The sequence below is a fragment of the Tympanuchus pallidicinctus genome, unplaced genomic scaffold (assembly GCF_026119805.1).
Source record: "Tympanuchus pallidicinctus isolate F22 unplaced genomic scaffold, pur_lepc_1.0 scaffold31, whole genome shotgun sequence".
Classification (NCBI taxonomy): Eukaryota; Metazoa; Chordata; class Aves; order Galliformes; family Phasianidae; genus Tympanuchus; species Tympanuchus pallidicinctus.
The window spans coordinates 10,416,350-10,431,146 of record NW_026294749.1 but is presented as its reverse complement, the minus strand read 5'-3'; the positions used below and the strand labels follow the sequence as shown (position 1 = coordinate 10,431,146).

At 37.7% G+C, this 14,797-nt stretch overlaps 1 protein-coding gene across 2 annotated transcripts in view; it reads right to left on the bottom strand.

Moving 5' to 3' along the window:
- Positions 1-14,797, bottom strand: part of CDKAL1 (CDK5 regulatory subunit associated protein 1 like 1) — a 364,386-nt gene that overhangs the window by 127,984 nt on the left and 221,605 nt on the right. For both annotated transcript variants that reach the window (XM_052697955.1, XM_052697956.1), the window contains exon 10: positions 13,684-13,850. In XM_052697955.1, coding sequence (XP_052553915.1) covers positions 13,684-13,850 — 167 coding nt within the window. The remainder of the gene's footprint in view (positions 1-13,683; positions 13,851-14,797) is intronic.

The window sequence follows — 14,797 nt, the reverse complement described above, 5'->3', positions numbered from 1 at the left end:
TACTCTAACCCAGATATGTAAACTAAATATTAAAGTAAAACTTACATCAGTAGTGGAGGGTGCATGATTTGATGCAGAGCAAGGTGTGTGCAGCTGGCTCTCAATGGAAGCCACAGGTGAAGAACAGGCCACCAGGCATCCACAAATTTTACACATCCAATTTAAATGAACCATTTGCTTTTCGCCTTAATATTAGACATTCAGCTAGAATACACTGTTCAAACAAAACAGCACAGAACAAGTTTTGTAAAATAATATCACAAAATGAGAAATTTTTTCTTTTGGCTTATTTAAGCTTTAGAAAATTCTATAAAAGTTAATAAAAAGCTTTCTACCAGTCAACTGTGATGTTTTTGCTTATCAGTAGTATGTATGTAAAATACCAGAAATAGCAGAAGGACTGGAATCAAGTCATCTATCATACCACTACTGCTTGACTCTTAATCCAAAACACTTCACTCGGTCTTCAAAACCACATTTAAGATGCAAGAAAACAATGAAATTCGAATTTCATAATATGGTTCTGAATCTGAAAAAAGTAACTCTACAACGTAGAATTAATTCTCACTCCTCTCAAATTTGGCATCTTCTGAGTAACAGCCTCTCTGTTACATGATTCACTTCATGAATTCTCTTTGAAAATCATCAACTACTACTTAGGATTTCTAGCTACAAAAGCATTATTTGATCTCAGCTTTTGTAAGGCTGAGGATCATTTGATGGGAAAGCAATGGCTATCTATTCCAAACAAGATTTGGGAATATTATGCTCAAAAATTTAAGAATTCTTTTTCCTATAGTTCCTCTGCATTCGTACTAAACAACACATTTTTCGTTCTCTTTTTTTAACCTTATAACACAGATCGCTTTTTTTTCTACAATAGTAGCAGCTTTTATGTTGCTGCAAAACTAGCAACATATTGCAGGAAGTAAAAGAGTATAAATAACTTGGATTTACCTACATCATAGACACTGTGAATAGTAAAGAAGAAGAAACTGCTTTGTCTTACTACACATTTCATTTTGTTGGTTTTTAAAGCCAGAAATGAGGGATTTTTCTATGTGTTTTTTTAAAGAAGTGTCTCAATTCATGCTCTTCCTCTCTTCTTTGCCTTAGAAAAATTAAATTTTTGCTGCAAAATAGGAAAAGTGAAGAACAAATCCTGAAAATGGAAGTGTGTTGTCCTATCCAGAGGACAGGCTGAGGAATGATCCCAACCCACTAGCTGCTTGTCTTACAACAACTCGCACAAACCTGATTTTCTCACATTTGATCTAGCTCAGTGTTACGTGCCAAGAGGGAACTTCTAGTAACACTTCCTGTAAAAGTCAAACCAACATGTATTCAACAGTCATGTTTAAATGCAACCTCAGACAAAACTGCTTCTTTTCCTTTTCTCCCATTAAATAACTAATCATATAGCTTCTGCAACTCTTGCAATCACTGTCGTGTATATCCTGTAGAATTAAGACTGCTCTCATTGAAAATCATTTCACTTGGTTCTGTATTAGTGTTCAGGACACAAAATGTCCAGCGTTAATAACAGAAAATTTCAACAGTAACTTAAAGACCCCGTATGCATCAAAAATGTAAAAATCCCAAAGGTAAAACTGCCAGGATGGTCAGTTATGCACTAAGTGAAATGTTTTGACAATTCTGTGCATTGTTTTGTTTTAGAAAGATGCACATCGGTTCCTTATGATCAAAGAAAACGCATTATTTAGAAGGAAAATTCCTTGTCCTGTGTATCAGAAATGCATGTGCAACACTTGTTACATATCCAGGAGCCCTCATATAGTTTAGTTACTGTGGCCACAGGTTTTAAGCACATTCTGGATTGCAATGCTTTTTCTACACAACAGAAGACTGTAAATGTCTTCCTACTGCACCTACAGCTACACAACATAAACTACAAGCACTTTAAGCAATGATGTTCTACTGAGTGCGTTCTTGCATTTTAGGCATAGACCTGAATTAAAGGCCCTACTGATAAACTGGTTTTCCAAGAACATAACTATTAACTTGGTAGATTCAGCAGTGTACAAACTGAACAAAAGACAGAAATACCTGATGAGACACTGTGCACTTCTCATTGGCTTTCTAAGTACCGCCACTGCTTGTCTCATAACTTATCAGTTGCAACCAGAGACTCAGAATGAGCAGTTTGAGACATCTGAATAAACCAATCTTCCAAATTTCTTAAGCACTGTTATAAATGAAACATTGTACCCCACAATTGTTAGCTAAGATCATTCTAGTCTTACCACTTATCCTCCCTACACCCCAAATTACACTGAAGTAGTTCACAACAGAGTATGATTAAATACCATTATGTGTTGAACAGTCATACCCAGTGAATCCTGACACATTCTCCTGCACCACAGATTATACACAGAATACTAGATTTCATCACTTAATAAAACTATTAGTTAATATCCCAGGGAGAGCTTGAAGGACATCATGTATAATTGCACTTTACAGTGTCTCAACATCCTACACTTAACATCTGTTTCCTGTTGTTACACATACACATTTTTCAAATAAAGTGTTTTACATTACTAGATGTAATTACATACTTCAGCTAGTAGGAAAAAATGCAATATTTAATTTTATTTCCATCTGGAAATAATAAAGGAAAGACTTTCTGAAATCATAAGACTGTGAAAGAAAATTTCTGTCTTTTTTCATGACTGAAGCAGCTGATTGCCTTGCACCTCTCCCCTCCCCTCCAATGGAATCTACTAGTACCTACAAGAAGACATTCCATGTAGGAAAAAAAAAAAAGTATTGCAATTTACTTTAAGCTGACGTTGCCTAGATTTGGAATCTAACAATGCATGTGAGAGAGAGATCCTGTGGGATACTGATGATGTAGGAAATAATTTTTTTCCAGTTCTTAGCAGCTGGAGTACATCCGAACACAAAGCCAGCAAGGTTTTTATCCAGTCACTGTATTTCATCCCAGCAGCTACAATCTAAGAACTTAACCATTTAACCAGAAAGTCAGTCTTGGTGTTTGTAATGATACCACACAGACCCATAGAGAATCAGAACCAATAAATATCAATATCCGTGCATCTACATGTATCTTTCCTCCAAAGCAGGCAGAAGTCCAGTGTTTGAATTCCTACTCATGTTCAAGTTACAGTGGTATGAGCAAATGCTTTCTAAAAAAAAACATTTTGGCCTCTGCCAAATGCAAAGTCCATTGAAATGCTTGTCCATATGGAAATGTGACAAAAAGGCACTCCCTCAAAACTTCTTTCCCCTGTGGCAGATGTTAGTGTGAGATGTGTGGTGAGGGCTCTCTGCTGGCAGCTGCCATCCAGAAGCTCAGTGATGCTACCCCCAGCCTGGCCAAAAAACAAGTGACTGTGGTCCACTTCATAAACCCTCTATAGTGAAATCCAATAACAGATGTGATCTAGTGATGGAGACATGGCCATGACAACATGACTGAGAATGGACAGCCTGTAATGATTTTGTTAAGATCTGAATAGGGAGCCCCTCACGCTTCCCTTTTGGCCCCCAAGGAATGGGATTGTGAAAATCCAAGATATAGGATGTATGACACACCTCCCCATGCAATGCCTCCCCCCGTAATGAAAGGACATAAAGAAGCTGGATGCTGGACAAGCTGAGTGGAAAGCTCTGTCCCAGGTAATGACATGACATACACACCTGTCCTAAACAGCCTGCAAGGACAAAGGACTACTGCTGCACCAGCTCCAACTGATGTAATTTGAACCTTAACATCAAATCTTTGGGTTGCAAGACAACGAGCAAAAATTTATTTTGCCATAAAGGAAAAATACTGACAACATTATCAAACAAAGGATGGGTAAGCCACCCTCAGAAATGGATAGAAACTAGGCTACAAGCCATGACATGCTGATAGAAGTATTAGTGACAGTCATTTGCTCTGCCCTATCTGTTACCAGCTGTTCCTCTAGCTGTAGGATTTTTCTGCTGCTTCTCATCTCACAAAACAGACAATCCTAGCTAGTTAATTTCCCCCCCATGATTATTAAGCCTAATACCTTAAAAACCAGATCAAGCCAAAACACATCCCTTCAGAATTTTGTCATATTTTCCTCTATTCAAAATGCAGACAAGCTAAGAGAAGTTCTTGTAAAAAAGTGACATCCAGACAATAACATTAAGCAATACTGTCTTTCACAGACCAATACTCCAGTCGAGGTCTGCTGAAAAGAAAGAACCTACTTGCAGAGGACCATTTATGTATTTAATCTGATAAAAACAGTAATTCTCAGTACAGATATCTGAACCTAGGTTCTTGAAACACTTAATGATAAGCAAATTGGCATCCTTATTCCAGCCTGCATTCCAGCATTAAAATGGGACTGACTTTACACTGGGTTAAATAAAGGCACTTTTTCTGCTTTATGTAAGGCTGATTATTACTTGGCTTCTCTGGCACTGTGAGCCCAAGTACAATGCTAAAGGCTCCATTCTTGCATCTCCAAAATGCAGCTGATCCAGTCAGACGTGGCCATTAACATCATGACACTGATTTCTTCAAAGTATTGAGGACCTTAAGTTCCCACCTGAACTGATGTGAGGTGTGTGGTTGGACACAAGCAGTAAATAAACAGTTCTGTTTTTAAGAAGATGGCAACTCTTAAAGCCATCACTACAATTACAGAGAGACTTGCTGTAGCTTCAGAGGGCTGTTTGTCCAGCTTCAGTAAATTGATTCATTTTAAGGTAAAATGTACACTTAATTAAGTGCTGGAGCAATGGCTCAATGACCAGCCGACCAAACAGTTAATGTTAATTTCTTGTGAAATGATTAATTCTGATCTGCAAGAAAATACATACCTTTCTCATTTTCTCCAAGGGACTCTCTAATTTCTTGTCATTAAGCACTACACTAATGAAATATTTTCTTCCTGAGGTAAATTAATATTCCTCTTTGCAATACACATTAGAAACACACGAAGAAGTTCCCTAACCAGGTGAGCTACTGCAATAGCATAGTGCTGCATGAAATAACTTTCCATCTCAATCGTACGTCTAACAAAACCTTGACAAACAGTTAAAACGTAAATAGAGGCACACGTGTACAACAGGCAAATAGGTCTATTGCTCCAACTTTTTGTCTTCAGAAACCTGGATCAGAACCACAGATCACTAGTAACCTAGTCAAACAAAAGAACTGATGGTTTCTGTTGAGAAGGAAGTCACAACATGGATGGCACACCACATCGCAGTGCCAGTGCACTGAGACACATCAGTACCAGGAAGCTTCCCTGTCGTTTCCCTCTATTTAAAATGATCACATACAATACCTCAAAAGCACCTGCTTTAGTAGGCTACAGTGAAAAAAAATAATGGAAGGTTATAATCAAAACCTGAACTTCTAGGCAACTACTATCAACTTCCTTCTTCTGAAGATACCAAACTGATTTAAGTTTCATGGTAAAAACAGTATCAAACATTCAAAACCATAATGGCAAGATTGATATTGCAGAATTTAAGTTCTTCTGAATCTCCTCTTCATTTAACATGACTAAATTAATTAAATTCAGAGACTGGATAGAAGCGATTTTATCATTTCCTCAATTCAGAATAGCACAGAAACACAAAACCAACAGTCCCATGCAGTTTTATTCCAAGGTGGAATCATATATCCAATACATCTCCTTTGCTTCATTTTTCTCTTCCTCCTTTTCCTCATTTTCCTCATGAAACTTTGTTAAACAAATGCCAAAGCCCAATAAAGCAAGCAGTCTTGCTGACAAGTATGCAGGTGATGTTGCAGAGCACAGTGAGCGTGATAACTAGCAAAGAAAACAAAGGGGGTTGGTTGTTCATTTGAACTAACCAGAAGCACAGTTGGTAGATCTTCACTTACTATAACACAAATAACTAGGAAAAGATCGTGTTTGGTTTTCAGTGTAAGCACAGACACTAAGAGAAGATGGCACAATTTGCTGTGAGCTGTATTTTTGGCATCAGCTTCTACCCCAATGCCCTAAAACGTACGGTGACAGCTAAAATTCTCACTCCATACGCATAATATCTGGTCTTTGAACAAACAGCTCTGTTAATGGTGATTTTGATTTTCTGCTGGTAATCCACCTGAAATAAAACTCAGCTCCAAAGGTCTACTATGAAGTGACATTGCAAGCAATTGACAGACAACCTGACACTCAACACAAAACAGAGAGGATCTGTCTGCATTTCAATGTTCTTCATTTTTATGCTATCTAAAAAGGAAGATAAACATTCGTATGAACAAATCTTACTTAATGTACAGCTGATATCACAGCATTAACTGGTCAAGCAAAGTGCTATTTAATGTTAACCCCTTTCACCAACATGAATTTTTATGCACAAATCATTAAATCCAGCGAAGCATTAGCAGCATGCATAAAATAACCAGTTCTGATGAAGTGAATCTTGCGTAAGTAAAGCAGTTCTTTCTGCCATGGTTTTCAAAACATTTCCTTCCAGTAACGTTATGAAGAGCAGTTTCATTTCCACCACCACAAATGCTCCTTTCTACACTATCTTAAAGCAAACCTTTATTGTTTATCAAAGTTCCCAATACAATATTTAATGAAGATTTTAAGAGCACTCAAGATTTACAAATACAACATAAAAACTTCAACAAGATTAAGATGGGTTCTTGTCTGACATTTATTAAGCCAAATCATTCTACCAGTTTACAACAAAAACACACATCACCACTCATTTATTTCCATTAGTAGCCGCTGAGTCTGAGATCTTAAAACTTTAGACTAGACAAAATGGTGCAACTTAATTCAAAATACAGCAGAGATTATTCATTCCTTTCTAATCTCACATTATTCAGAAACATTAATTCTGTGGTGAATTCATCACTGAAACAGTTACATTACGCTGGGTTTTAAGAAGTAATTTCAAGGCAATAAGCTATATTTGAAAACCCCAGAGATAAAGAACAATCTGGAATACACAAGTTAAACAAAGATGTATGCACAGCCTCTGTAAGACAAATAAGCATTTATCAATATAACAAAGGAAGCCATAAGACAGCTTTTTTTCCCCCTCCTTCCTCAGAAGACCAGATGCAACCACTCTGCTCCCCCTTCTCTTAATAGCTTAGATTTCTTCCAGCTTCAGTGCCAGCAAGACAAACACAGTTTACACATAGACAACCATGTAATTACAGCAAGGGACAGTTGCACGGTCCACCAACCACAAAACACTACAAAATGCATGACAATAAGAAGTCAGAGCCTCAACTATTTGTTTATTTAAATGTATGCCACAGTTTTCATTTCTCTTAGTCAAATCAATATATTTTAATCACCTTCAAAGGCAACAATCCATGAAAATAACTAAAATACTGGAAACAAGGCAAATGCACGCCCTACAGTCCTTTAATTCCTGAAATCACGATGCCCTTCTATGTGCTGAAGAATGTCTGAGTATTGTTTCCTTTCAAAACCTGTTTCAAATCAGCCTGCACTGCAGCTTTTTGAGAACTTCAGCTTACACAAAACGCTGGAGAAAAATAAAGAACAATATGGGAAAAAAGAAAAAGGATTCGGTAATTTTACTGTAATACGTATCTGTGTGCTGCGTCAGGGCACGTTTGAGGAAGCCAGCTGTATGGTATCAGCTTCAGTGAGGTTAAGGAACATAAACACTGAGCTGACACGAAAAATCAAAGCAAAAGAGCAAAGAAATACTGTTGCTACTCGTGGCACACTTGGTATTCCTTAAGCATTTGAAGACGCTGCCACCATGCAGACTCCATCTCAATGGCTGGCGTATCACTAAATCGTTCTGAATTAATAATGGAGACAAAGTCCACAGACGGCATATGGTATACTTTGAGATAGACTCATTTTGACAGGTGACAAAGAAGACTACTCATCTCATTATGTGAAATTAAGCACTTATGGGAATGGCAGGTGTGAAGTGTCTCCTTTATGCAGATTTGGAAGCATCCCATCACTCACAGAAAGCACTGTAGTAGAATCATAGACAAATCTGAAAGCAGAGATGGTGTTAAATCTGCAAGGGAAGTAAGAAAAGGCTGAGATGCAAGTCCCTGCCCTCTCAATCTGGATGATCCACATTCCCTCCTAATATGACCAGAATCTCAGATACTGAATCAGAAATTATTAAAAAAAAAAAAAAAAAAAAAAAAAAAGGAACAATGAAGACAAAAATCCATCTCTAGCACTACTTCAAGAACATCACAAAGATTAATTTCAACCAGCTTGACTTTACAGACTAACTCCTATTCACCTTTTACCTAACACTACTGTTTTAAGGGATTGTTCCCAACCCTCTTGCTTCATCCATCACTGTAGGTGGACATAGAACACTGTCTCAGCACAGTGTTCGTCAGTAACTCCATAACATGATTGTGGAATAAATGCCTGGTGGTTATTTTTGAAGTAGGCTGCACAACCTTATGCCAGTTTTGGTATGCACTGATACAAGAGGATGATAGCATCTCCATCTGGCAGTCTGTGTACTTCAGCAGTAGCCCTGTGCAAATACACATGGCTTGCAGCACACAAAGGGTAACTCCACACCTGTGCACCCATTACAGGATTTGCAAGAATTATAAAGCAGTTCCTAATACTACCATTTTAAGACATATTTCCCTATCCAAAAGTCATGCCAATTTACAAAAATCCTCAAGTGCCATCAGCACATGAGGTGAGGGCAAGCATTGGAACAAAGGGCACATCTCAAAATCTTGGCTTGAGACCAAACTTAAAACAAGAAAGCTGTACACTTCGTGACACCTACATCAATCAGATGGCTAAGACTGAGAAAGCACTCAGGGAAACAAAACACTGTCTCCTTTGGCACGCCACAAGAAGAAAATCAAGCATGTCCTCAGCAGCTCAATTGCCAACTCCACCAAATTCCTTCTCACTGCCTTACTCACTGTCAGGCAAAAGAAACAATGCTGGGGTCTCAGTTCCTTTCATTTGTTATAAACATAGCAAACAACCCTCCATGCTACCAAGAGATGTCATACAGAAGTCATAGTATCATTGGTTGTATTTGCATTAACATTGTGGTTCAAAGCAGCCGCAAAATGCTGAAGTGAAATAGCCAACACCTCCTTCCCCGTCTACAGGAAGTGATTTTTGGGTGATCGTTCAGTCTACAGAGTGATTTTTGGGGGTACAAACTGAAATCATTTCAGAGGAAACCTAAGCAATACAATAAATGTGCTCCGATCCCTCAGCAGGAAAAGAGGGATTCGAATCAATGTACTCACCTTTTAAGGAGGTCTGGACCATATATACATAGGGGCAGAAGTTTAGTTCAGGAGAACAGATTTACTTTGAAGTAAAGACTAAAAATGCATATAAAGTAGATACAATGACTTCTTTACCACATTATTAAATTTCTTGTTCTGCTACTTCTTAATATAACCGCAAACATCAAATGCAGCTGAACAAACACCACCCAAGCAAGTTCAACTCAAATAATAAAGGCTCTTCTGATGATTCTATTCACTACACATTCTATCAAAAAGTTCTTAATATTTTGCACAACCATCAAAAAAACTGCAAAGTTCCAAAAATTTTTTTCTTTGCAAACAACAAATTCCAACTGGAAAATATGTGATTGATTGCTCATCCCAAAACTGTCAATGCTACACATATGTTTAAGTATAGAAGGAGCCATTATCACCATATTTACTGAATTGAAGCCTAAAAGCCCTAACTGGCATCAAAACATACCTTCACAAGTACAGTAATGATTTTCAGGAGATAATGGCAAACATCTTGTCATTGCAATAATTTTCTTTTTTGACGTGGTGGTGGGAAATGAAGAGCTCATAATCACTTTTTGACACCTGCAAATAAATTTCCATCTCTAAACAGCTTACTAGGCAGCTTATCAAAAAGCAAACTAAGAGTCTTTCAGTGAAGGAGCATGCTATTCCAAATACCTACAGAAAATGAAATATAGCATGGAAACAATCCCTTCATTTTAGTCAGAGGATACAAATGCTTCCTTGATAGCCGCCAAGACACCTCTTTACGTGTAGCTGAGGCTCCCCAAACCTAGGTTCACAACATAAACAATATAAGCAGGGCATTTTTCAAAGGACCAAGATGTGAGGCAAGGTCAGCCAAAACACCCCACTTTGAATATCACCCCACGCTTCTATTTTTAAGGTACTAGAATAGTAAGTGCAACTTATGCTTCAGCTGCATATGAAGTGATACATTCTTAATTTTTTGTCTTTTATTACATTATCAGGCCTTTTGTTCACAGAAAAAAAAAACTTCTTCCTTATTCACTGAGCACGTTATCATTGCCACTGATATATGACAACTTTTTGTTTGTACTGCAGCTACACCATCTACAACTCTGTATTCACTTACACATCTCTGCTCTTTTTGTTTACCATCTCCTCCCATCCAGACCAGTGAAAGGCAAAGGAACTCTAGCAAAGAGTTTGAATTCCAAGCACACAATTAAGTAAGTGACCTGATGTTTTCAATTATCTGAGTTTAAAATCCATTGAAGGAAAATAGCTATATGTGAAATGTCTTAAAATTGGCATTCAAGTAAAAAAAAAGAAAAAGAAAAAAAAAGCAGTTCTAATGACAATGGAATTCATGCAACATTACAAACCAACATTTAAAAATGCATAGAAAGTCTTTGAAAATTGGTATTTTTAAAACACTTAAGACTCAGAGCGTTACTGGACTAAATAAACGTCATAGAAACTTTCTTAGTTTTGGAGGTTACAAGAATAATAGAGACAAAGTTGGAAAAACATCTCATTGGTAGGTGAGACTCAATAAATTTAGCACAAATTGCAAGTGAAGCAAATTGTTGATGTTAGGCCGCATCTCTAGGGAAGATCAGTCCAGATCTTACAATTAATTTATGCTTTTACATGACTGCTGCTGCCCTATGCCACTTATCACACATGTTCTTTAATAAAGTGAAATAAACTCTTGAGTAACAGTTGCATATGTACAGTTGTGTGCAAATGCTGCAGATTTCTGATTTCTAAAGATGCACGGGTCTGGAAGAACTTCTTCCTTTTTATTGGACATACACAATAAATACATTTTCCCACATATTTTTTTTCTCAGAAGGCCAAGCACTACCTAAACTAAATCAAATGCAGCACCTTTTTAAAACAGTTAATGGAAGATGTTTACAACCCATAAAATAGCTTGATAGCTTTCCTAGGAGATAACAGCGCTACGTCTGGGTTTTATCCTAATCAACTGACATGAAGGCTAATGAACTTCTCATTTAATTCTTTTGTTGTCTTTTTTTTTTTTTTAAATAAATCATAGTCTTACTCTTTCCTCAATTGGAAACTTAAAAGCACCTTCCCCATAAAAGGTTTATTTTGTCTGGTAAAAATGTACACAGGAGACTGCCCAACATTCCAGAGTGGATACAAGCTCAGAAAGGAGTAGTCGACAGAAAAGCAGAAGGTAAAACGACTTTTACAAATTCAGGTTGACAAATTATCAGAATTATTTCACCAAATTTCAAGCTCCAGAATTCTTGGACATACAGTGAAGACATAAACATGATTAAAACATTCTGCAAAAACAACATATAGACTGGAAATTGTATGTAACTTAAGAGGAGAAGCAACAGCAGATGTTACTGTGGTACAAACAGTACTGTGTACACACAGTGCATGTTCTGCAAAGCAACAGCAAAAATGTACATTTTCAGTAGGTCTGAGTCCCCTTAGATCCGTTTTTAAAGAGATTAGAGTCCTTTCCTAAATATAAGTAAGATCAAGAGTCTAAACTTGGTAGAAAAATGAGAAAACCAAAGATCACAGACGGATGAAAAGATTACAGATGGAAGAATTCACAGTGAAATGCTTATGGTAAGACAACTACTGACTGAAGGAACGTATCAGGGCTTCTCTGAAAGTAATGCCTCCTATTTTATTACGTTGGCCCACAATATCAGAGGCAGATGGTGGTATGGCAGCAGAGGTTGAATCTTCCTGACAATATTCTGTAGCCCTGTGACAGATGGCAGCAGAGGGGCAGCCCGACAAAACGGCATCTGATGTGGAAGTGTGTATGAAGCAAAGGGGTACAGCTGAATGAATCCATGCAGAACACATTGCACCCACTGACGTCCATCCACACTTGCTGAATGTTGATAGAGACCCAACAGTGGATGTGAGCACAGTGAGGCAGTGGTGGTACGACAACAGGTCACCTCTGCTGGTGCAGACTGTTATGAGTGCAGCATGCAGGCTCCCGCCCAAGGCAGGCAAAAATGCATAGCTAATGGTGGTGATTAGTGTTTTACAGCTGAGAATTTTCTCTATCAAACAGTGTTACTGTACCTGTCATTATTTCCATCAAAATAAATAGGAGGTATTCGTTTCACAGTGACCTATGTAACACACCTTCTACCTTGCTCAGCTTCTATCAAAATCAAGATGAATGCAGTGCCCCTCTTTAGCTGGGGAGAGCAGTTGTTTTAATCAGTTGCAGGAAACAAGAAAAGAAAATCCCTCTGGGAGTACTCACAAGTTGTGCAGCAGGAACAAAAGCAGCATTCTATACCAAAATACACTTTTTATAACATGAGTTAAAATGAAAACAAAGACAGTAAAAATTAGTAGAGACCTTGCTTGCTTTTGCATAAGATGCTTTTTGAAGAATGCAAAGCTGCACAAGCAAACAACTTTCTCAGATTTTAGTTCAAACTGTTTTTAAGGCTCCATCTAACTGAAGTGCATGTTAAGCTAAAGAATAAAAGAAGTTTCCTAGGAGTCTTCTGAAGATTGCATTCTTTAGCTTGGGAAGTGAAAAACAGCTTATTTCTCTCAAGATAAGATACCTTGCTTCAAAAGGGAAAAGTGCAGTATTACTATCACTGAAGAAGAGGAAGTAGCTATTCTGTTTAAAGATGCCAAAGACAGTATTTTTAAGATCTGAACGCAAACTTTTAATTCTGTAATGTCATAAGAAAAGCAGCACAGACAACAGCTATTTTATCTGGACAACTGACACATAAGGCTACAAAATCCACTTTAAATGACAACCTTTATTTTGTGACAGAATCTAACCAAACCAGGCAATGTTTGAGAACAAGCTCACTGTGTGCTTCACCTGCACAGTACTCTTTCAAATTCACATCGTTGTTCACATTGTTTTGGATCTGATGGAACTACTTTGCTACACATTTTTCTTACGCGGATACATACTTAAAACTTCCATTTTTTAATCATGGAAGCTCTCCCTATATTCAGAATAGCATCTGCCATAGGAATATGAATATATTGTTGTTCGAGGCCTGCTTACTGTGTTTCTGGAAACATTCATCTGTGTTGTACCAGGAAGACAACTTTAATCCATGAATCCACTGCCTGCTAATGACATTTGCTTCAGTTCTTGAAAACAGTAGACATGTACAGAAGCCAAGCATCACTATAATGAAGCTCCATAGGTCAGGGACCTCAGCAATATTATCATTCCAAAATGATTTGAATATCTTATTATCTAGATAACTTGCTGCATCAGGCAAACGGCTTAACCCTATTAGTGCAATTCCATAAATTTACTTGCAGACCATAATTTTTAAAGCTACCACTTAAAATAAAATGCACTATATACAGGGTTCCAGACTGACTCAATCAATAAATGTCTAACATATAAGTAATTTTCTTTCCTTCCTTACCTCCAGATGCTCTAAAATATAGGGAGGATTTGTCATGCCAAGCCTCAGCATAGCTCCCTCAGGAATAGCTTCGACCAGCTTCCACAGAAGTGTAGGGAGGTCTGTGCCAATGTCTCTGCCATAAGCCCCTGTGTCTTCACTGGTCAGCCATATCTCACAAACACCCTCTGTGAATAAAAGGTGGAGATAATTAACAGATCTGTTTTAGGGCTGTTTATTTTATCTTACAGCTGCTCACTCTTTTTAATGCAGGATTTCACAAGGCCATTATGCAGCCAGACTAGATTTTCAATTGTAAGGGGGAGGGAAGGAAGGCAGGCTTATCCCACGGGTAGCAGAGGGTTATTAAGTTCATTTTATGAGCACAAGAGTGCTACAACAATGCTGTAAATTATCATTGCTGTGGAGTGATTAACATTCACAGCCAATGACTAATTCTGTGTTGCCTCTACAGCAAGTCAGTCACGTCTAGTACTCCTCTCTATTTTTTGAACCTAATTCATTAAGCATTGCAAGCAACATTACCCAAGCAAAGAGTTTGCACTCATGGCTGTTACTAGCAGTCAACTTATTAACTGGTAAGCTTCCAATAAACAAAAACAGCTCTAAAGAATAACGAGTAACAGTCCTCTTAGAATAACTGCTAAAATTCTTTCAATGAGAAAATACAATATATTAAGGTTGCATTTAAAAAGTTAGTCATCACTACTTGACTAAGTGAGAGTGTTGAAAAGCCCTTTTCCTGCCTGTTTATACTTTATTTTCCACCAGTCAGGGACTTAGGAAATAGTATATTTGATTTGTATTGCAAAGAGCATCGACCCCAAAAACTGAAATTTGGCAATAGTATCCTCTTGCTCAAAGAGGGGGAATGTTGCACCATCCTTTAATAATGGCTGAAAGCAACAAGGTTTCACGCAGCCACTTCCATCAGGCTGCCCAGCTCCCATCTTTTTAATAATGCAGTTCCCCTCCACCCCCTCGCTGCTCCGAAGTGAGAAATAAGCCATTGAAAACAGGGTGGCTGAGAGGAAGATTCCTGTGATTCCCACTAAGAAAAGTTAGCATTAACTCATTAGGGGCTAGATTTCTAAGAAAAACAATGAACCAGTAA